A 25,055-nucleotide genomic window follows, 5' to 3' on the forward strand; every position below is an offset into this window, starting at 1 on the left:
TAAACATACACCCATATCTACCACATACATGTTTGTAATATTTATCAGTGGATTACATACAAGCTGATTTTTATCACAAAATTGTTTTACTTGTGCTTGGGGATTTTATCCTCCCTCCCTGTCCTCTCATCCCCCACCAGTCCCCTCCGATCTTTTCCCTCCCATCGACAGGTCATAACAACCTGGTGTATACTTTCCTGTGTTTCTCAGTGCTCCTACAATCATATGCATATGTCTACATTATTCATTTTTCACAGAACTCATTTCAGATCAAATGAAACATAGCTTACTCTTTTTTTGCTTGCTAAATATTCTAAGGCACGAATCAGTAAACTACAGCCAATGGATCAAATCTATCCTGCTGTCTATGTAAATAAAGTTTCATTGGAACACAGTTTCACCCATTTTTCTGTTGAGTGGTGTGACCTTTTAAATTTTTTATCTGTTATATGTCATATATTTTCCTCCAGTCCGGTCTTTTGCTTTGTTATGATATTTTGCCATACAGGAGTTTTTTTGTTTTGTTTTGTTTTTAAATTTAAACACAGTGAAGTAAAGCAAATCTATCTTTTCTAGCTTTGAGGTTTCCTATTTTGATTTAAAAGGTTGCCTAACTCCAGGGTACTCTCTCCCTGTATTTTCCTAAAATTTTTATGACTCAATTTTTTCATAAGTCTGGAATGTATTTTTCTATATGTATATGAGTGGTGGTGTAGTGTGGTTAAGATCACACTCTGGTTCTGTCATTTACTATACCTGTGTGACCTTGGACAAGTTAATTAACATTTCTGTGCTTCAGTTTCCTCCTTTAAAATGGGAATAATAATAGTAGCTATCTCATAAGGTAGTAGTGAAGATTGTGTGGTTAGTATGTAAATAATGTTCAGAACAGTGCCTGATACACAGAAACACGTGTCTAATTTATTATATGTTGTGAGTAGATGTCCCAGTTTTCTCCTCTATGGATAACTAGTTTCCCTAGTAACATTTGTTGAGTTTCCCGAAATGCCATCTCTACTGCATATTAAGTTTCCACATGTATATAGCTCTATTTTGGGGCTCTGTAGCTTGTTATGTGGCTCTGTTTTTCCCTGTTTCAGAACATAGTGGCTTGATTACTGTAGCTTTATAAATACTGGTAACTGATGAGTGCAGTTACTTTACTTTGTTCTTCTAAATTATTTTGGCTCTTCTTGGTTTTCTTTGCTCTTCTATACAATTTTTAAAAAAAAACTCATCAAAATTAATGAAAACCCCGCTTGTTAGTTTTATTATGCAAAGAATGATACAAATTGCCTAGTATTGGAATGGAACCTGTGGTCTCATTAATACTTTAAGCAGTGGAAGTTTTTAGAAGTTATCTGGTTGTATAATCTAAAGATTGATACCATCCACTGTGCTAGGTGGGCACTGGGAATATGGTGAATAAAAACACTGGAGAAAGATAGATTGTAAGCCTGCAGCTCCCAAACTGTACCCTGAGATACCCCACAGCACCTCAGTGAACTTACAGGACTATTTCAGACTAGAGAAACATATCTGTTAGACACCATGTAAACTTTTAGGTCAAGGTATTTCACAGTTCAACATTTGATTGTGCTGCTTTCATCGTGATGCTGCGATATCTTTGTGAAGTTGGGTTTTTGGTGGTCACTGTGATAAAAAGCAAGTATCATGCAGAAATGTGTGGAACAGGAAATGAGGATGGCAATATCCAATGGGATCTCAAGGTTTGAGAAGTTGTGCAAAGCCCAGTAGGTGCACACATCCCATAATAAGTAATTGTGATTACTGAAAGATGAAATTAAAATATTTTTCAATTTATGTATATTATTTTTTCAAACGGGTACTAACTTGTTAAGACCCAAGTATTTATTCATTCATTTGAACCTAACAACCAGAACTCTTAGGTATTTCTTTTAGCCTAAGGAATTCATGAAAAAAATTACTGAACAAATAAGGGTACCAGGAACCAAGAAAATCTGCGACTCTCTCTGCCTTAACAAGTTATTACAAACATTTAAAGATTAATACATTTCAAGTGCTATGTGGGTAGATTACTGTATGCCACACCTGCTTGTAACAGGGCAAACTAATCTTGCCTGGGCTTTAGGGACAGATAGCTTTTCTGTGAAAGTGATATTTAAGCTGAACTTGAGGGAAGACTAGTTAATTGGAGAGGGGTGCTGGTGGGAATGGCTTGTGTGAAGAGGGCAGATGTTGTATGAGACTCGCAGGAGTGCAGCATGCTTTACCGGATGAAGGAAGAGCGATTCAAGGGGAGGGGCCTGGAGAGTAGGCAGAGGCCAATCACAGAGTGATGTGGCAAGCGAGTTAAGGAGTTTATTTAGATTTTTTAAAAATAAAAAGTAGTGGCAAGCCTTTGAGAGATTTTAAGTGAAGGAAGAATATCTTAGGTCACCCCCTGCTGAGGGAATAAAAGATGATAAATAAAGATGATAAATGCTATATTCTAAGTATACTGAATGGATGGATATTTTTGGTAAAATTTTGAAGTGCCTTGATTTTTCAAAAGCATTTGTAAACGTTCATGAGTATAATTTTTTCTTAATTTTTTTGAGCACATATACTCTTGTTCAACTTGGTTGATATGGCATAGGCTTTTAAAATGAAATAAAATCAAAATCAAGATAGAACATTAAACTGTAAAATATTTACATTGGTGTAATTTTTTTGGTATTTTGTCAAATGGCAAAGACTTTGTCCAAAGTTTTAAATTAATTTTATTTATTAATATAGGTAATGACTATTTTAAATCGTTAATTTGCATAATTTAACTGCCAGTCTAATACAACTCTGAGTTTAAATTTGGGTGGTGTAATGAAGACTTAATAGTTGTACAGAAAAGGTATAAAGGTAATTTTTCTTAATTAACCTTTTTTTTTTTTTTTTTTGCGGTACGTGGGCGTCTCACTGTTGTGGCCTCTCCCGTTGCGGAGCACAGGCTCTGGACGCGCAGGCTCAGCGGCCATGTCTCACGGGCCTAGCCGCTCCGCAGCATGTGGGATCTTCCCGGACCGGGGCTCGAACCCGTGTCCCCTGCATCATCAGGCGGACTCTCAACCACTGCGCCACCAGGGAAGCCCCTTGGCCATTTTTTACTGCCCTGAAGTTTATATTTTGATTTATTTTACTATAGTTCCAGTAAATTAATGCAATATAACAATTTTTATAGTAATAAGAAGCAAATTACTGTAGGTTACTTCTGAAAAATTCCTAAAGCTCACTTTCAAGAGTTTTAGGACTTGAAGAATCAGTTTCATATTCATCAAATGGGGATTGAAACCCCTCGTGGTGTTTGGGAAAGGGTGCTTAGTCTATTTGGAATTTGTTTATCATTGTAAGTGTTGGAAAATGTTAAACCAAGTGAATATTATTTCCTTTTCTCTGCCAGTGTGTTTCATATTTATTTATAACTATTCTTTTATTATGTAATAAAGAATTAGTGTCATACTTAAATTCATAATGTAAGTAACCTATAAATAAAGGGCTGTGTAGATATATATTTGAAAAAGTTTTGGTTTCATTTGTTCATATGAAGAAATCTGATTCCAACTCGAGTTGTTCACAAAGGAGTTGATTAGTAGTTCTCGTGAAAAAAAGAGGTAAAACTAAGTTGTAAAGCTTTCTCTAGCTGAGAATATAGGGTTTATAGCAAATGTTTTCTTTAAATTATGTTTTTTTCCATGTTCAAAGAACTGGCTGAAGACTTAGAAAAATTAACCTGATCCCTCCAGTGGTCTTTACATCAAAATGAATTCTAGATGAAGATTAAATATAGAACATGAAACCACAAAAGTACTAGCACAAAACAAAGCTGAATTTTAAAAAATATTCTTGCAATAAAGAAAACCTTTTTAAATGTAACAAATTTACTTTTATGTAGTTAAAATATATTTTCTTATAACAAAAACTCATAATATCAAATTAGAAAAAAGAACATTTACAAAACTTGATAGCTATGTCCAAAAATTGCTTTTAGTCAATAGGATGAATAATCCACTAGAAAAATGGACAAAGGGTGTGTATAGTGAACTTATGAAAGAAATACAGCTGGTAAACATAGAAGAGATACCGTATTAACAAAGAATCATTTCAATTTTCTACCTCCTTTACATGCTGTAGAAAATTTCACTTTGAATACCATAATTTTAAATATTTCTAAATCCCATTGTAGGGTTTGAAATAAAACTTTTACTAGATACTCATATCATCTAACAAGGTTGGATTATCTCTGCTAGCAGGGTCTTTTTTCCTAATGTTCTTCTAAATGGGTCAAATTTTGATTTCCTAATAAAAAGTAGATTTTATTTATTAGATATTCATAGTGAAATGACTGTATTTGTGTATCATACCTAAGGGGGAAACCACTTAAGAATAATTTTTGGACATGTTAATATTTTCTTACTTACAGCAGTAGTAGAGGAAAGTTTTGCTTAACTTTGTTCTTTTTCTTTATTATTTGCAGGATCCAGCATTCGGACATTCACTCCATTTTATTTTTTGGTGGAACCAGTGGATACCCTCTCAATTAGAGGCTCTTCTGGTATACTAAACTGTTCAGCATATTCTGAGCCTTCTCCAAAAATTGAATGGAAAAAAGATGGAACTTTTTTAAACTTAGTGTCAGACGATCGACGCCAGCTTCTCCCAGATGGGTCTTTATTTATTAGCAATGTGGTGCATTCCAAACACAATAAACCTGATGAAGGTTATTATCAGTGTGTGGCCACTGTTGAGAGTCTTGGAACTATTGTCAGCAGAACAGCCAAGCTCACAGTAGCAGGTAAGTTTTGTTGAGTAATTTATTTGTATTTTCAAATTTTTTATAAAGGGTAAATCTTGATAAAAGCAGTATTATCTTAGAGTTTTCATTAAACTGGTTACAGCAAATACACTCATTTAACAAGTATCTATTGAGCGTATACCAGGTGTATAGGATTATGCTAGGACTTGATCAGTGCTGTAGGGAGTAAACTACAGCACTTTTCCATGTTCTGATGGTTTAGATGGCTTAAAATTGCTATCCGAAGTACTGAGCCAGGTCTTTTTATCTTTTTAACTTGGAAATGGCAAAAGAAGTTGTGCAGGAAAATTGTCACTTTGTGAACTTTTAACCTACCTGCATAACCATTTAGCATGATTTTGTAAAACTTGTAGTATAGTCAGTCTTGGTTCTTTATGCCTTAACCAAGGAAATGACATTTAATTGGACTATTTAAAAATCTGTAGGATACGGTGCTCTGAAATGGGAGAGGCCACCGTAGTGGGGAGCCCTCTCACCACAATGAAGAGTGGCCCACACTCACCGCAACTAGAGAAGGCCCACCAAAAATTAAAAATTAAAAAAAAAATCCGTAGGATATATATGTGTATATATATAAAGAGCAGAAAGTTGTAAAGAGAAAAATTCACTCTCTTTTAGAGCATTCCTGTTTGAAAAATGTTGGAAAGTGTAAGAACAATTAAAGATCTAGAAAGATAAGCTATGGTTCCTAAAGAGGTCATACTGTTTGTAGTAGATATTATAGTCCTCAGATCAGTGTTTCTACACTTGAGAACCAGATGAAGTAAGTTTCTGTTAAGGGTCAGATTGTACAAAAATTGTTTTATCTTTAAGCCTTATATTTATTCTCACCTTGGTGAAATGCTAACATGTGAACAAAGGATATGACTGAGACAGTAGTTTCCCATCTTGTTCCTACTCTAGGATCATGGCTTCCCACCTCCTGCTCCCTACAGGTTGTATTTGCTTGTTCATTCAGAGTGTGATGGCTCTTTTTCTCTTTGCAGCCAAATACTCAAAGTTGAATTTGAGTGTGATGTACAGCCATTGTAATTATTTCATAATCACAGATTGAGGATGAAAAAATAAAAGGAGAAAAGAATCAGGCCTTTTGACAGTTTGCCTTTTCTCTTTCTTTTCTTTCTTTCAAAAATCTTTTTGCCATACTTTCTCCAAAATGTTGATAAATAAGTTAGCATTATGGCTGACTGCCCCTATAATGTCACTTAGGTCAGCTTTTGTTTATCATTCACGTTCTTAAGCTGAGCTTTTAATCTTGACTCCTTCCTCTCAGCTGTCCCCCACATCCAATCACCAAATACAGTGAATTCTGCTTCCTAATTCCTCTGTACTTGATCTACATGCTCCTTCCTGAGGCTACTCCTGGTCATCCCTCATCACAACCTTGTTAACTGTCTGCCACCTCATTTTTTCCCTCCTCCAACCCAGTCTCTACTCTGTGGTCAGAGCACTCTTTCTCACCCTTCAGTGGCTCTCCAGTAAACAACATCAAGTTAGTGTCTAAACTCTTTTTTTTCGGTATGCGGGCCTTTCACTGCTGCGGCCTCTCCCGTTGCGGAGCACAGGCTCCGGATGCGCAGGCTCAGCGGCCATGGCTCACGGGCCCAGCTGCTCCGCGGCACGTGGGATCTTCCCGGACTGGGGCACGAACCTGTGTCCCCTGCATCGGCAGGCGGACTCTCAACCACTGCACCACCAGGGAAGCCCTGTCTAAACTCTTTAACAGGCCTGTTGAGTCCTTTCGTGAGCTGACCACCACTTTTCCAGCTTCATTCCTAATACTCGGTTCTGCTTCTGTCCCTGCCCCCCCCCACCACCATCACCACCCTCACCTCATTTTAGGCTCTGGCAGTACTGAATGTTTTCACTTCCCTTTCATCCTCTGCCTCTAGTCTTTGTTCACGGCTTCCTCACTGCCTATTAATCCTGTCCTCCACCTTTTCTTCTCTTTCTTCTGCTCTGCTAGGTTTGTTCATCATTCCTTTTACCTTTCATATCCTTTAGGAAACATTTTTGACCTAATATCTAAGTAAATAGGCAATTTTAATACAAAACCCAAGTTCTTTTGCTGCAAACAACATTCTGTAGGAGATTTGTTTAACCTGCTCTTGGCCTGGGTATCAGGAGGAAATAATATCTAAGCTAAGACATGAATAGAAGTTCTTTTTAATAGTTGCATAGTATCCATTGTATTTGTGTATATTGTGATTTATCTAAAAATTCCCTTTTTGATGAACAGTTAATGGATAAAAATTGTTTGATGTTATAGACAGTAGTATAGTGAACAAACTTTTGCAAATCTTTATTTCTATAGAATAGAATAGGACCAGAGATGGGGGAAATGAGGGCATGAAAGGGGTGGGAAAGGGGTGGGTACAAGGAACTGGAATGACTGCAAGTGAACACAAAGTTTCTTTGGGGGATGGTGAACATGTTCTAAAATTAGATGATAGTGATGGTTGCACAACTTTGCATATACTAAAGACCATTGAATTGTGCACTTTAAATGGTAGCCTTTATCATATATAAATTGTACCTCAGTGAAACTATTGTTTTAAAAATGCTGCCAAAAAAAATATGCTCCTGCTAAATTGCCATTCTGAAAAACTATTGGTTAGAGTTCTTTTGTTTGCAAGCAATAGAAACTGACTCTGGCTAAGTCAAACAAGAAGGGGAATTTTTGAAAGCACACTAAGTAGATAGCTCATAGAATTAAATATGAGAGGTCTTTTTCTCTGGGCTGTCTCATATCTCCACAGCAGAAATTTTTCTTTTACTGCCTTGACAGTCCCCTGGCTGTGGGTGTTTTGTGCCCAAAGGTGGGGTAACTGGGTAGTCTAAATACAAACACTGTTAATCCCTTCTTGTCAATCCCATGCCTCACTCCCACTCTCTTTTTTCTCCTGCAATTCTCCAAAGACAGCAGGACAAACTGGCCTCCTACTTGTGAGCAAAAGAAGCTGCAGCATTTTCTGCCTCGATATGTCAGTTACTAGTTCCTCCATCTGCTTTCCCTATCTAGAAACTTTTTGAAATCTCTTGTCTGCCAACTTCCCATATGTTGTTGTGGGTTTATATTTTTAAAAATTACTCATTTTCATGAGAGCACAGGAGGGAGAATATTTTGACTTTTTAAAAATAGAACTAGTTCTTGGTTTTATTTGATTCCTTTTTTCCTCTACTTTATTAGTTTCTGTTTATCTTTGTTAATTCTTGCTTCAAATTTTCCGATTTCTGAAAAGTAGGTATTTGGTTAATTTTATCTTTATTTCTTTCCTTCAAAAATACCCTTGAAATAAAAAATAAGAAAAAATTTGTAGCAGAGCTAGACAACATGTGTGTCATTTCCATATAGACTAATTGACTATCATAGAACTAGAAAACCTGGAATTATGTTTCTCATTATTTAATGTTTGCTAGTCTTTGAAGAAACATTTTGTTTGTTCTGAGCATATCAGAGTCACTTAAAAATTTTTTTAAATTTTTATACAATTTTTAAAGGTTACTTGCCATTTACAGTTATTATAAAATTATGGGCTATATTCTTCATGTTGTATAATACATCATTGAGCCTATCTTATACCCAATAGTTTGTACCTTCCACTCCCCCTCCCCTGTGTCCCCACCCGACTCCCCCCACCCCGTAACCACTAGTTTTTTCTGTATATCTGCTCTTTTTTTTAAAAAAAAAAAGATAATTTAGATTTTATTATAAGAAGTTCTGCTCATCAAAGGCACCTTTAGAAATGAATAGTCAGCCCACAGATTGGGGAAAATATTCACAGTATATGCTTAAAAAAGAACTCACGGCTGCAATTTTTAATAACTACTACAAACCAACAGTAAAAAGAAAAACAACCCTATTTTTTAATGGGCAAAAGACTTGAACAGACATTTAATAAGAAAAAATGTAGATATAGTTGATATCACATGTAAAGATGCTCAAAATCATTAATCATTAGGAAAATGCAAATTAAAACCACAATGGGGTACCATTTCACACCTGTTCGAGTGGCTAAAAGTCAAAAAGTATGCCAGTACCAAATGAGGATGTGGAGCAGTTGATCCTTGTATATCTGCTCTTAACCATTACATTCTGTGGCATCTACAAAGTATTTATGACTACATTTTTTTGGTTAATATTCTATTTTGAAATAATTATAAATTTATGGAATTGTCATAAGAATGAAACCAAGAAATCTCATATATTCTTCAATCAGATTACCCGATTGTTAACATTTTACCACATCTGCTTATCATCTAATACGCACATACCCACATAAAATTTTTTCTTAACCATTAAGAGTAAGTTGCAGATGTTACCCCAACCTAAATACTTCTGTGTGTATTTCCTAAAAACAAGGACCTCTTCCTAAGTAAACATCCATCAATATTAGGAAATTAACCTTAATAAAATACTATCATTTAATCCATAGATACAATTCATATTTCACTGGTTGTCTCAGTAATGTTCTTAGTAGCAGAAAAAACAAAAGCAGAAACTTTGCCCCATCATCCCCCTTCCTTTCTGGTCCAGGGTTACAAGTTTTAGTTAGTAGTTCTCTCCTTAGATTCTTACGATCTCAAACCGTTCTTCAGTTTATTCTTGTCTCATTTCGGATTTTCTAATTTTCCTCCATGAATAGATTCAGATTTTGTATTTTGGGGAGAAATATCACAGAAGTGATGCTTTATTATTAGTGCATCATACCAGGAAGCATGTGGTGTTTTGTTCCATTACTGGTGATGTTAACTTTTATTACTTGGTTAAGATTGTCTGTATTATGTTTCTGTACTCTAAAGTTAATAAATATTTTGTACTTTTATTAATTAGTAATAAGTATTTTGGCAAGAAGTAATTTGATACTCTGTAAATATTCTATTCTTCATCCAACTTTCACTTACTAGTTTTAGCATCCATTCTTGATTCTTCCTGCATTAATGATCATTATCCCAGATTTAGCCAGAGGAAACTCCCTTTGATCTGACTTCTGTGTCCTTTTGATATGTCCCTGTTAGTCTTTAGATACTTCCTTACTTTCTCTCACAATATTTTCCAGACTCATATTGTTCTTTCCCTACTCCAGTCCTAGAATCAGCCATTTCTCCAAGCTGCATTAGTGGAGAATAGTATTTAGAAATCATGATTAGGTCACCATATGTACACATTGCTACTGAAGGGACCTTGATTCTGGGCTCTCTGGACAGAGTTAATATGTGTATGTGTATCTGTAATAACTGTATATGAAATGTATATATATTTTGCACATATACATTTATATCCAGATATACATCTATCTATATACATCTATAGTTTTATAAAACTGTTAAGTTTACACTGATACCTCTGTTCTAGTGCAATACCATGGGATTTATTCTACCCTTCTGCTTTTAATATTTGTACCTTGCTTCTTCAACTGTGAGGAATCTGACTCCAGTTATTCCTAGTACATTTATTTACTTGATCTGTATCCCTGTATGTAGCCAATTTCCTGACTCATGGACCTTCTTGACCCTGGTTCCACTACACATGTGGCCACACAGGCTGACTTGCTCCTGGTTCCTATGACTACATTTTAAAGTAATATTTAACTACTTTTTATTTTCTCGTTTTCTTTATTGTCTAGGTCTTCCAAGATTTTCCAGCCAACCAGAACCTTCTTCGGTTTATGTTGGGAACAGTGCAATTCTGAATTGTGAAGTTAATGCAGATTTGGTCCCATTTGTGAGGTGGGAACATAACAGACAGCCTCTTCTTCTGGATGATAGACTTAACAAACTTCCAAGTGGAACACTAGTTATCAGCAACGCAACTGAAGGAGATGGGGGACTCTATCGCTGCATAGTTGAAAGTGGTGGGCCACCAAAGTATAGTGATGAAGTTGAATTAAAAGTTCTTCCAGGTATTAGTTTATTATCAGCACTGATGATTTTATGTTTATTAATGGATAAAAATTGTTCTGTTAGAATTTTTTTTAATAAACACTGTTACAGGTGTGGGGTGAGATATTAATGTCAGCATAAGGAGTTTCAGTTTCTTACAGGGAGAGAAAAGAAGAAAACATACCAGACAGATTTTTAGCAAATGTGTTGGTCAGTAAAAATTTACCAAGCAATAAAGTATGTTCAGTATCTGTGGCGTTCTTTGTGGCCAAAGAAACATTAGCTCTGTGTCTTTTGTCAAACCTCTATCTTCTGCTCTCTCCCCCAATAGCGTACTTTTTATAGTTCTCTTACCTCCCTGTAATAGGGTTGTTTTTATAGTTAAGTCTTTTTACTTATAAGAATAAGAGACTCACTCAGGCTGGTTCATATAAGGGATGGACAGAGTAGTAACTGTTAGTACAGCATCTCTAGAGACACTGGTGAGCAAGAGTTCTTGGATCTTTGTGATGCTCCCCCATTTTAATGAACGCTCCTCTTTCTGTCTTTCCTTCTCTTTTGTGGGTTCTCATTCTTTCTGCCCTTACTGGCTTTCCTCATAATCTGTTTTGTGCATCTTTTCTCAGCTCTGTAACTTCTGCTTTCTCATGATGTCCTCTCACTTGTAGCTCATCATAGTCCCTCTCCCCTCTTGGTATTTCATGACCTTTCAGCTTCTGTTCCCACTGCTACATGCCTGATTCTTTCCATATTTCTCATTTCAAATCTGAGTTGGACCATCCCTACATTGTTTGGACAGTTTTTATATATAACCATTTTGTAGGCATGTTTTTAGCCTATGGATTGGCTTGCAAAGGGAGGCCAATATTATCCAATGTTATGAGCAGCCACTCTTGAGAATATTCCTAATGGGCCTTGAACTGATTTTTTTAAATGCAGTTTCTTTCTTTGTCATCGTCATTCTTGCCCTTATCATTCCTAACCCAGTGTATTCTCAGCTCAGCAGCCACAGTTATCTTTTAAGATGTTTATTAGATCATGTCACATCTTTGCGCAAAACCTCCTAATGGTTTCCCATCTCAGAGCACATGTTAAAAGTCCTTGGCCTGTAAGGTTTTGTATAACCTTAATACTACCTCCCTCCCCCATCTCTCTTCTTACATCTCATACCCTTCTCTCCCTCACTCTGTGATTGTTGCCACCTTATGTTTTTAGAACACTCCAAACATGCCCTTGCTCTAGGGTCTTTCTACTCGCCATTTTCTCTGCCTGGAATCCTCTTCCCTCAGATATCTCTGCCTGACTCACTGTCTTACCTCTCTGCTCAAATATCACTTTATCAGTGAAGCTTTCTATGACCACTGTTTAAAACAACAGTCTTCCATTTGTTTCCCAGCGCTTTCTCCTTCCCCCTTCATTTTGCTTGAAAACATATCACTAGCTGACATACTATATCTTTTATTTGTTGTCTCTCTCCCCTTTTTAGTATGTAAGCTCAACTAGGGCAGGGAATTTTGTCTGCTGCCGAGAATGGTAACTGGCACATAGTAGCCAATAAATATTTGTTCAGATTTGTTTGTTTTGATCAAAATTTGATTAATTCTAGGTAAATAGTTCAAGGTGAAAAAGAACTATTGCTATATACCGATGTCTTCCTGCCTACTTCCTGACTTGTTTTTATGTGACAGAGGGCATATTTGATAGCAGACAGAGGTCATATTTTTTTCTCTAAATCTGTGGTAGCAGTCAAGCAAATCCTAAAACCAGATTCAAGTAAATAAGATTCTTGGTGTCAAAAGGATGAGCCACCATGAAATATCTGAAACAAAAAATACAGAATGTTTTGTTTACTTAAGGGAGAGCTATGCTTGTGAAGCATAGTCGTCTTGGAATAATGCAAACTGCTAATCTCCTATAAAATTTTTGGGAAGACATTGTTCTTGGTGTGTTGGTTAGGAGGCTGGGATGGGTTGATGTCAGTAATAGAAGCATGTTTTATGGTTGGTTACAGAGATGAGAGCAGTGTCAGCCTTAGAAGCAAGGGATTCCACCACTGAATGGCTGACTTTTAAAGGCATTGGTTAAACTCATTGGTTGGCTTTCAAAGGCATGTTCACTGAAGCGAGTTGTACTGAACTATTAGATGGTGTTTACTTGTTACCATAGCTACAGAACTGTCATCGATTGGTTACATAAGTTTAAAGCCAGCACTGGTGGTTGTTACCATGGCTATAGAACATCTTTTTCTAAGAGTATGGGGATAAGAGTCACATCTCTTTGCCTGAGAACAGTCTTTTTTCTCAAAACTTAACATGAGAAATATCACCGCCATCTAGTAGAGAACCCTATCTTCTACCCTACGAGTATGGCCTTTACATATGCTCAAAGAGGGCAGCTGTATGAAGTGAATACACGTATAGTGGTAGCCTGTTAGTTGCACCATTATAAAATCAAAGGTTTGACAGTCTAAGTGAGAAAGTCAAAGTGATGAAGATCAAAGATTTTCAGAAGTGACACACAGACGTAGGGAAGGAAAAGAAACCACTTACAGTATCCCTGTGAGTGGGGAGGATACTGCTAATGGTCCTGAGCTTGCTCAGTCTTTTTTCTGTTTGTACCACTCATGAAGCATTTACTTTATGTTATCTTTTAAAATGAAGGGGATTCATGTCAGATCTCACTCAGGTGACCAGTAAGCTCATTGAAAGCAGGAGCTATAACTTATACATCTTTGAGGCCCCCAGAGAGCCTAGCACAAAGTTTTGCACATAGAAATTATTAAGAAATGTTTGCTGATTTAAATGGAATTTTCTTGTCACTTTTGCTTAAACTATTTTGTTGTATAAAGCCACACAGACTGAATAGGAATTTGCCATTCTTTATCATTAAAGTGGTAAAGTGCTTTCTTAATTATTGTCTTTTGTTTAAATTTTTTTTTTTTTTTAGATCCTGACGTTACATCAAACTTGGTATTTTTGAAACAACCTTCTTCCTTAGTCAGAGTCATTGGTCAGAGTGCAGTGTTACCATGTGTTGCTTCGGGACTTCCTACTCCAACCATCAGATGGATGAAAAATGAGGAAGCACTTGACACAGAAAGGTAAAATTGTCTGCCTAAAAGCCTTTTCAGCCTTAGTGTGAGACTTGGTTTGATCTTATTTGGGACTATTCATTAATTTTAAAACGATTATATCTTTCATTTTTATTTAACTATATCATGATGCTCATTTATCATTCCTGAACTATGTTTATATTGCTGTATATGATTAGGATGTTTAAAGAAAAAAATGCTTTTAAGATATTAAGGGATAATTATTCCATTGGTTTTTTTCTGAGCTGCCGTACACTTAAATTCAGGCCTTAGGACCTCCTTCCCAAAATTTTTGCAAGAGTTTCTGATCCTGACTACCTGAGACGTCTCACTTACTCTCATATGCATTTTGTCAATAGTAGTTTTTTCCTTTACTTAAACAGTAAAAGAAAATGTATTCCTCATTCTTTTGTTTTTGCCTTTTAAAGTCATACCAGCTTCCTTGTATGATCACACATTTTTCATCATACACACCAGCCTTTTCTGTTGACATCAACCACCTGTCATCTCTCCCAACCCCCCTCTTTACTTCCTTAGGTAATGGATACTTTTCTCAGTTGTATTCTGGTAAGAGAACTGAGGTGGTGGTGGTGGTGGTGGTAGTTAGGTATGTTTTGTTTACAAAACAAAGTCATTTTGTGCATTTTAGGATGTTTAGTAACATCCCTGGCCTTTGCCCATGAGATGCAATAGCACTCCCAAGCTGTGACAACCAAAACTGTTTCTAGATACTGCCAGATGTCTCTTGGGGAACAAAATTGTCCCCAGTTGAGAACCATTGTCCTAGAGCAGTGCTTTCAAATAGAAATGTGATGTAAGCCACAAAGATAATTTTAAAATTTCTAGTATACACGCACTACTAAATATACTAATTTATACAGTGTACAGCTGAAAAGGGAAATTTAGTTCTACCAAAACAGTGAAGTTTGTGTTTAATGCTGCTTCAACTTTTACATTTAAATAAAAATAAAATTAAATTAAAATTCTGTTCCTGAGTGAGTCTGGCCACATTTCAAGTGTCAGTAGCCACATGTGGCTAGTGGCTATTGATTTGGACAGAGCAGGTATAGAGCTTCCCAGTTGAGTAATTCAAAGTAAGCAGATAATCTTAATTTGTGTCGTTCAGTAAACAAGACATGGAAAGGGATATCTGACTAGTCACCTTGGTGATCAACCTTTACTGATCAGTGGGGATGCTAGAATACAATCAGATTGTTCCTCACATGTTCTGTTAGCAAAACTGATAGTATCATCTTCAGTATCATCTGATTTCTTGCTGAATACCTATGCAGTCACCAACTTCTGCCTGTATTTTACTTCCTTTTTTCCCCACTCTTTTTCCCAGCTAAATGTTATGCAAAGAATTTCTAAGACTTCAAGGGAATTATTTTAAACTTATGCTACCCGAAACGTAAGGAACCTTAAAATAGGGGATACAAATTTCAAGCTCTTAGAGTAGAAATTTTAATTGGCTGCATGTTAGAACAAAGTATCAGGAATGGGAAAGCTGAGATAGGTTATTTTTTAAACTTTTATATTTCATAATCATAGAAGTACATTCTGAAGATAAATAATATAAGAGTTTGATTTCTTAGGTAAGAAATAAAAGTGAGAATTTCTGTGATTCTCATTTGTTTATTCAGTAATTATTCAACAAATATTTATTGAATGCTGATTATGTTAGGCCCTATTCTAGCAGGGACTAGAGTAGTGAACCAAATAGAGGTTTTTGCTCTCACGGAGCTCATATTCCAGTGCTGAAGAGTCAGGCAATAATCATATGAACATATGAAATTTTAGTTTATGGTAAGTGCTATGAAGAAAATTAAGACAAATTTAGTAATTTCCTAGTAATATTACTCTGAATTTTACGGATAAATAGAAGACATAAGATTGAGTAGACTGTTTCCAACCTTGAGTTCTGTAGGCTTCTGAATACTTGGGTTATATGGTGGAAAAGTCTGAGAAGCATTGCTTTGATATATCACTGTCTCAGGAAGCTTCAGAAGAATATAAGAGCAGGACAGTGTTGGTGTTGTTCACATTGATGTTTCCAGACCCTGGCACAGTGCTTGGCATATAATGGGTAGGGATAGTGGTGACCAATATATTTTGGTTGAATATCTGAATGTAGTATAGGAAAATGTAAGTAGGTGAATGGAACACAGGAGTGCTTCAGGTTAGATGCAGGTAATTACTCAAAATATCTCTATTTCTCCCAGAGCCTTATGAGATATGTAGATGGACTTTAGTTAATAAATTGTTTAGACTTCAAATTCGAAAGAAATTTAGAAATTGAAAGAAAAAAGTGGCTAGAAATCCAGGTAGTAACTGGGCTGGCTCTAGTAAAAAAAATTTTAAATTATTAGACAGCCTTCTCTATCGTTAATTTTAAGAAGACCTCTTTGAAAATAAATATTTTAAAACATTTCCATGGCTTTTATAAATGTCTTAAGAATTGATATATTTACTTAATCTTTTGATCAGATTTGTTCAGATCCAAACCAAACATAGGTGTTGAAGTGGGGATGGTGGTGGAAGTGTATCCCATTCATTGAGTAGTTTTATTTGAAAGGGGGAGAATTTAGAAAATACAGATGCCAAAGTGCAAGGTGACTGACAGCAAAATGTAATTTAGTAATTAAATAATGTTGTGTTTTAGTGGAATGATAGATTAGAACCCAGCTGCAAAAGAACAGGTTATAGTTATAAAGATGCTTAATGTTATTACAGTTGACAATAGTAGAGAAATTAGAGTATTTAAAAAACAAGTAGAGGACTTCCATTTCTGGGAAGATTGAGTAGTATTTTTCTGTATTCTTCCTGCTAAATACAACTAAAAACTCTGGCCATTATATGTAAAACAAACATAATAAGACTCTGAAAGGTGGAGAGAGGAAGATTGACTGGCTAGGGGCCTTTAGACCGAAGGAACACCATGATGGTGTGTTCCCTGGTTTTTATTTTTGCTTTGTATGTCCCAGCTTGAGCTGAAGAAGCTGATAATTTGGAAACACCACTAGGCATAAACAGAAAAGCTCTACCAAAAGTGTGCTCTCTCTAGCCAAAAGACCAGGAAAGAGGCAGCCTGGCAAGATAAAAACTGTTAGACTATAATCACTCCTACTCCAGCCAAACACCACATAAGAAACTGTGGCCCCATCCTCTCCCATGCCAGCAAAGGCCAAGTGGTAGGCCTAGACTTCCACCCTCACCAGGTTGTAATGAGGTCTCCCATCCTCCCTGCTATATGGTGTCAGAGGCTAAGTAGAGAGCCAAGATTTTCATCCCAACTGGGAAGTATTGAGGCCCCCACCCCACCCCTGCTGTATCAGTGGAGACACACGGGGAGCCTGGACTTTTATCCCAGCTGGCAATAAGAGACACTCCTTCCCAACTTCCCTTTTCCACTGGAGTGGTATCAGAGGAGGCCTGTGGAGAGTCAGGACTTTCAGCACCATGTAGCATTGACACCCTCTCTTCATGGTGTCATTGGATGCCATGTGGGGAACAGTAATGAGTTACTTTTACTGCACCCAGCCAGGGGGGTAGTATCAGTGGAGGCCTGGTGAGGAGCCAGAACTCCCAACCCTGCTAAGGGGTAAAGAGGAGTCCCCCCTTCCCCCTCAGATATCAGTGGAGACTGAGTGTAGAACCTGGACTTCTACCTCCACCTGACAAAATGAGGTGGCACCTCCCCTTTCCTCTGGGTGTCAGAAGAAGCCAGCTGAAAACAAAAGGTTTAGTAAGATCCAGAGTTTCATAATATGATGCCCCAAATATCCAGATTTCAGTTGAAAATCACTCATTCATACCAAGAACAAGGAAAATCTCAAAAGAGAAAAGATGATCAGTTGATGCCAACACTGAGATGACAGATCTTTGAATTACCTGACAGAGATTTTTACAGAACCCTTAGGTAGGTTTATTCCTAGGTATATTATTCTTTTTATTGCAATGATAAATGGGAGTGTTTCCTTCATTTCTCTTTCTGATTTTTCATCATTAGTGTATAGGAATGCAAGAGATTTCTGTGCATTAATTTTGTATCCTGCTACATTCATTGATTAGCTCTAGTAGTTTTCTGGTGGCATCTTTAGGATTTTCTATGTATAGTATCATGTCATCTGCAAACAGTGACAGTCTTACTTCTTTTCCAATTTGGATTCTTTTTATCTCTTTTTCTTCTCTGATTGCTGTGGCTAAAACTTCCAAAACTAGGTTGAATAATAGTGGTGAGAGTGGGCACCCTTGTATTGTTCCTGATCTTAGAGGAGGCAAAAGACCTGTATACAGAAAACTATAAGACACTGATGAAAGAAGTCAAAGACAATACAAACAGATGGAAAGATATACCATGTTCTTGGATTGGAAGAATCAACATTGTGAAAATGACTATACTACCCAAAGCAATCTACAGATTCATTGCAATTCCTATCAAATTACTGATGGCATTTTTCACAGAACTAGAACAAAAAATTTTACAATTCATATGGAAACACAAAAGACCATGGATAGCCAAAGCAATGTTGAGAAGGAAAAATGGAGCTGGAGGAATCAGGCTCCCTGGCTTCAGGCTGTACTACAAAGCTACAGTAATCAAGACAGTATGGTACTGGCACAAAAACAGAAATATAAATCAATGGAACAAGATTGAAAACCCAGAGGCAAACCCACACACACATATGGTCACCTTATCTTTGACAAAGGAGGCAAGAATATACAATAGAAGATGGCAGCCTCTTCAATAAGTGGTGCTGGGAAAACTGGACAGCTGTATTTAAGAGAATGAAATTAGAACACTTCCTAACACCATGCACAAAAATAAACTAAAAATGGATTAAAGACCTAAATGTAAGGCCAGACACTATCGAACTCTTAGAGGAAAACATAGGCGGAACACTCTTTGACATAAACCACAGCAAGATCTTTTTTGACCCACTTCCTAGAGTAACGGAAATAAAAACAAAAACAAATGGGACTTAATAAAATTTAAAAGCTTTTGCACAGCAAAGGAAATCATAAACAAGACAAAATGACAGCCCTCAGAATGGGAGAAGATATTGCAAATGAAACAACAAAGGATTAATCTCCAAAACATACAAGCAGCTCATGCAGCTCAGTATTGCAAAAACAACCCAATCCAAAAATGGGCAGAAGACCTAAATAAACATTTCTCCAAAGTAGACATACAGGTTGCCAACAAACACATGAAAAGATGCTGAACATCAATAATCATTAGAGAAATGCAAATCAAAACTACAGTGAGGTATCACCTCACACCAGTTAGAATGGCCGTCATCAAAAAATCTGCAAACAATAAATGCTGGTTAGGGTGCAGAGAAAAGGGAACCCTCCTGCACTGTTGGTGGGAGTGTAAATTGATAGAACCACTATGGAGAACAGTATGGAGGTTCCTTAAAAAACTAAAAATAGAACTACCATATGACCCAGCAATCCTACTACTGGGCATATACCATAATTCAAAGAGTTACATGTACCACAATGTTCATTGCAGCACTGTTTACAATAGCCAGGACATGGAAGCAACCTAAATGTCCATCAACAGATGAATGGGTAGAGAAGATGTGGAACATATATACAATGGAATATTACTCAGCCATAAAAAGGAACAAAATTGAATTATTTGTAATGAGGTGGATGGACCTAGAGTCTGTCATACAGAGTGAAGTAAGTCAGAAAGATAAAACCAAATACTGTATGCTAACGCAGATATATGGAATCTAAAAAAACGGTACTGATGAACCTAGTTGCAGGGCATGAATAAAGATGCATACGTAGAAACGGACTTGAGGATCTGGGATGGGGGCGGCAGAGGGGAAGCTGGGATGAACTGAGAGAGTAGCATTGACATATATACACTATCAAATGTGAAATGGATGGCTAGTGGGAAGCTGCTGCATAGCACAGGGAGATCAGCTTGATGCTTTGTGATGATCTAGAGGGGTGGGATAGGGAGGGTGGGAGGGAGGCTCGAGGGAGGGGGATATGGGGATATATGTATACATATAGCTGATTCACTTTGTTGTACAGCAGAAACACAACATTGTAAAGCAATTATACTCCAATAAAGATATATTTTTAAAAGTTTTTTAAACACAGTCATCATTAAAATGCTTCAACAAGGAATTATGAACACACATGAAGCAAATGGAAAAATAGAGTATCTCAGCAGATAAATAGAAAGTCTCTTCAAAAAGAAAGAGAAGGGCTTCCCTGGTGGCGCAGTGGTTGAGAATCCGCCTGCCGATGCAGGGGACACGGGTTCGTGCCCCGGTCTGGGAAGATCCCACATGCCGCGGAGCGGCTGGGCCCGTGAGCCATGGCCGCTAAGCCTGCGCGTCCGGAGCCTGTGCTCCTCAACGGGAGAGGCCACGGCAGTGAGAGGCCCGCGTACCACAAAAAAAAAAAAAAAAAAAAAGAGAGAAAACTTAAAGAAGAACTAAATGGAAAATTTTGAGAAAAGACAATAACCAAAATAAAGAAAAACTCAGTAGATGAGCTAAGCAAGAGACTGATGGGACAGAGGAAAGAATCAGTAAACTGGAAAAAAAAAAAGGGAGAAGACACAAATGATCAGTATTAGGACTGAACCAGGAATGCCACTACAGACCCTGCAGACATCAAAAGGATAATAAGGGAATACTATACACAACTATACATCATGCAAGTTTGATGACTTAGACAAACCATTTCCTCTAAAACACAAACTACCACATCTAACCCGATATGAAATAGATAAATTGAGTAACCTTCTTACTCTTAAGTAGATTAAAATTTTAATTTAAACATCCCCCCAAAAGTCTGCAAGTCCAGATAGTTTTATTGGAGAATTCTACCAGCGTTTAAAAATTAAAACCAATTCTACACAATCTTTCCAGGAAATAGAAGAGAAGGAATTGAAGCTATTATTACCCTGTTAACAAAACCAGAGAAAGATAGGACAAAAAGGGAACACAACAGACTAGTATCCCCCATGAATATGAACATAAAAATTCTTAACAAAATATTAGCAAATAGAATTCAGCAATAAATAAAAAGTTGTACGTTCTATAAGTGTGGTTTGTTCCAGGGATGCAAGGCTGACTTAATATCCCTGAATTAATCAGTTACAGTCCACAAGAATTAAAGAAAAAAAAGAAAAACCTAAACCTGATCAGATTAATCAGTGGAGAAAAAGCTGCTGACAAAATTCAACACCCATTCATTATGTTAAAAAAAACCCATAGAAAAATAACTTCAGAGCATCTACAGAAACCTAAAACTAACATTATACTTCATGGCAAATGACAGTACTTCCCCATCAATATGAGGAACCAGTTAAGGAAGTTCACCATCACAGTGCTGGAAGTTCTAGCCAGTTCAAAAAGACAAAAAAAAAGGCATATAGATCAGAAAGGAAGACATATAACAGTCCCTATTTGCAGATGTGTTTATGTAGAAAATCCTAAGGAATCCACAAAACTTATAACTAAGAAGTGAGTTCAATAATGTCACAAGATACAAGATAAACATAAAAATCAATTGTATTTCTGTATTCTAGCAATGAACATGTGAACACAAATTGCAAATACAGTAGCATTTGCAGTCACTCTCATCTTGTGTAAATTAACAAAACTTGTTAAATTTATATACTAAAAACTATAAAATGCTAATGAAAGAAATCAAAGAAGAGCTAAATAAATGGAGAGACATACCATGTCCATGGATTAGAAGACTCAGCATAGTAAAAACTTCAGTTCTCTTCAAATTTATATACAGGTTAACTCAATTCTTGTCAAAATCCCAGTAAGATTTTTTGTAAATATAGATAAAATTATTCTAAAATTTATATGGAAAAGCAAAGGAACTAGAGTAGTTAAAAGTTTTTTTTTTTTAAGTGGGAAGAATCAGTCTGTCTGATTTTAAGACTTACTATGTATCTACAGTAATCAGGACTATATGGTGTTGATGGAAAGATAGACCGATATATCAGTGGGATAAAATAGAGAATCCAGATATAGATCCATATAAAAATTCCCAACTAATTTTTGACAAAGATGCAAAAGCAATTCAGTGGAGGAAAAGTAGCCTTTTCAACAAATGCTACTGGAATAACTGGACACCCATCCATAGACAAAAACTTGAACCTCAAGCTGAGTCTCATACGTTATGTAAAAAAATTAACTCAGAATAGATCATGGACCTAAATGTAAAATATGCAACTTGAAATTTTAGAAAAGAAACATAAGAGAAAATCAAGATCAGGGCCTAGGCAAAGAGTTTTTAGATTTTACACCAAAAGCACAATCTATAAAAGGAAAAATTGAAACTGGATTTCATCAAAATTAAAACTTTTTGCTCTGTGGAAGACCCTGTTAAGAGGATGAAAATATAAGCTATGGAATGGAGAAGATATTTGCAAACCACATTCTAACAAAGGAGTATTATCTAAAATGTGTAAAGATATCTCAAAGCTCAGTATTTAAAAAAAGCATATAATTGAACATGCGCAGAAGGTATGGATAGGTGGTTCACCAAAAAAGATGTACAGATGGCAAGTAAACATAAGAAAAGTTGTTTAACATCATTAGCCATTAAGGAACTGCAAATTAAGACTACAAGATATCACTACATACCTATCAGAATAGCTAAAATTTTTTTTAAAGTGACAATACCAAATGCTGTCAAATATGTGGAGAAACGGGATCACTCTGACATTGCTGGTAGGAATGTGAAATGGTACAGCCACTCTGAAAAACTGTTTGGCAGTTTCTGAAAAAATACGTTGCAACTGCCATATGACCTAACATTTTACATTCTTGGGCGTTTATCCCATAGAAATGAACTTATGTTCACACAGAAACCTGTACATGTATATTTATAGCAGCTTTATTCATAATAGCCCCAAACCAGAAACAACCCAGATGTCCTTCATTGAGTGAATGGTTAAACAGACGATGTCTATCCATACTATGGAATGACTCTTAAGCAATAAGAGGAATGATAATTGCAACAATCTGGATGAATCTCCAGAGAATTACACTGAGTGAAAAAAGCCAATCCCCACAGGTTACATATTGTATGACTATTTACGTAACATTCTTCTTGAAATGACAAAATTATTGAAATGGAGAATAGATTAGTGATTTCCAGGGATTAATGAGGAGGTGGTAGAGAGAGGGAAGTGGATGTGGCTGTATGTAAAAGGACAATATGAGGGATCCCTGTGGTGGTGGAAATGTCAGTCTCCTGGTTGTAGTTTTACTAGATATTACTGTTGAGGGAAACTAGGTAAAGGGTACATGAGATCTCTTGTATTATTTCTTAGTACTGCATGTGAATCTACAGTTACTTCAAAATAAAAAGTTTAAAGAAAAAAAAAAGCATGTAAGATTAGCTTTCACCTACCTTTCCTGCTGTTTTAGAGGAATAGGGTGTGTAAGAAGTCCTTTTGTGCTCTCGATATTATTATTTTCCATTCTCTCCAGGGAAATGTCTATTTCTAATTTCCTGGCAAGTTCTTTTGGTATACCATTTTGTAGAATTACCATTTTTTATGTCTCTCTTTCCCACTCAGTTGCATGACAGTACTGATTTTGTTTTTGTTCACTGCAGTATCCCAGCTGCTACCTGACATATATAGGCACACCAATAAATGAATGATAAATCCCTCTCCTTAACAGCTTTTTAAGAGTGGTCATTATGCCTTCTCTTTACCCCTCTTGTTACTGCCATAATTCATCCTTTTTAATTCTGAACCATTACACTAACTTTACAACTTCTAATCTTTTCCCCACTCCTCTTGTTTCCTCACTAAATCTGATCTTGTTATTGATCTGCTCAAAAGCCGTTCCCTTTTGCTAAATAAATGTCTCCTTAGCACAGCGGTCCCCAACCTTTTTGGCACCAGGGGACCATTTTCGTGGAAGAAAGTTTTTCCACGGACCAGGGAGGTCGGGGCTGGGGGATGGTTCAGGGCTAGTGCAAGCAACGGAGGGGATGGTTCAGAGGGTAATGCCAGTGATGGGAAGCGGCAGATGAAGCTTCGCTTACTCACACGCCCCTCACCTCCTGCTGTGCGGCCCGGTTCCTAACAGGCGGCGCACCGGTACCGGTCCCGGTCCTGGTCTGCGGCCCGGGGTTGGGGACCCCTGCCTTAGCACACCAGGCTCTCCTCAACTGACCCCCGGCTACTCAGAGACACATATGTACATACACTTCTGTGTCCAGTAACACTCAGTTTGGGTCCGTTGACCATGAATGCTTTTTCACTTATTGTTTCTGTTGCCTGCATTTTTGAATTTTGGAGCTTTAAAAGCTTGATTGCCATTTTACTATAAGCCACCATATGTTAGGTGAACAAGTTAAGTGAATTCTGATAAGCTAGTGGACGTTCTTCCTCCCAGCCTTCTTTTAAGGGAAGTAAAATAAGCTCCATTAAGAAAGATTGCCTTTTCCTGTACTTGTATTCAGTTATGGCAAATATGAGGCATAGTAGTATCAGGAATATTTTTTAGTGTAAGTATTAGATATAAATTGCTATACCTCAGTTTCAAAAGTACCATACCAACTAGTGTTTCAAATTATGTTCCTCTCAGCTGGGTATCATATGTGTATAGTGCTGGTTTCCCTTTTGTGAACATTGTTTTCCATTTATGAAAGTTAGTTGTGATTTTGTCCAAGAGTAATATATAGGATATTAATTTTTGTAAATTTATTTTGTGAGGCACCCAAACCCTGTCTTATCTCTGTTTCTTTTATCCCAGTCATTCTTGCTTTCTTCCATTATATGTTGTCTTGCTTCTCTATCACATAAAGTTGTAATTTGAGGGTATAATTAAGATAGTTCACATTGGAAGGCCACTTGATAAAGTTTAATCATGACCTTGCAGGGTATTTCTTAGAGAAGTCACCAAATCTGATTCTGGTTTTCCTTTCTTTGTCCAGAAACTTAATCTTGCCTATCAGATTCAGGAAGACTACCCAAACCCACAGTGTACTGAAACTTAGGCCAAGATAGCACTTTACTTACAATGAGAATTATTAAGTGTGGTACAGACTGAATAGTCGTCGTTTCCTCTGACTTTTTTCCTTGTCAAGAATTCCATATGAAAAGCCAAATTGTAATCAGAACTTTTTTGTTGAGCATAGATACAGACAGGAAATATAACAATATTAAGATTTGAGAGAGAAATCTGCCTATGAAAATCAGTTAGATGTAGAACCTCGAAATAAAAATAAAATTGTAAC

General features: G+C 36.7%; 1 protein-coding gene across 19 annotated transcripts in view; it reads left to right on the top strand.

The window, feature by feature from the left end:
• NEO1 (neogenin 1) overlaps positions 1–25,055 on the top strand; it is a 248,708-nt gene that overhangs the window by 64,474 nt on the left and 159,179 nt on the right. For all 19 annotated transcript variants that reach the window (XM_067029327.1, XM_059055975.2, XM_067029328.1 and 16 more), the window contains exons 2-4: positions 4,490–4,807; positions 10,456–10,731; positions 13,658–13,811. In XM_067029327.1, the coding sequence (XP_066885428.1) occupies positions 4,490–4,807; positions 10,456–10,731; positions 13,658–13,811 (748 nt within the window). The remainder of the gene's footprint in view (positions 1–4,489; positions 4,808–10,455; positions 10,732–13,657; positions 13,812–25,055) is intronic.

Source organism: Kogia breviceps, chromosome 3 (genome assembly GCF_026419965.1).
Source record: "Kogia breviceps isolate mKogBre1 chromosome 3, mKogBre1 haplotype 1, whole genome shotgun sequence".
NCBI lineage: Eukaryota > Metazoa > Chordata > Mammalia > Artiodactyla > Physeteridae > Kogia > Kogia breviceps.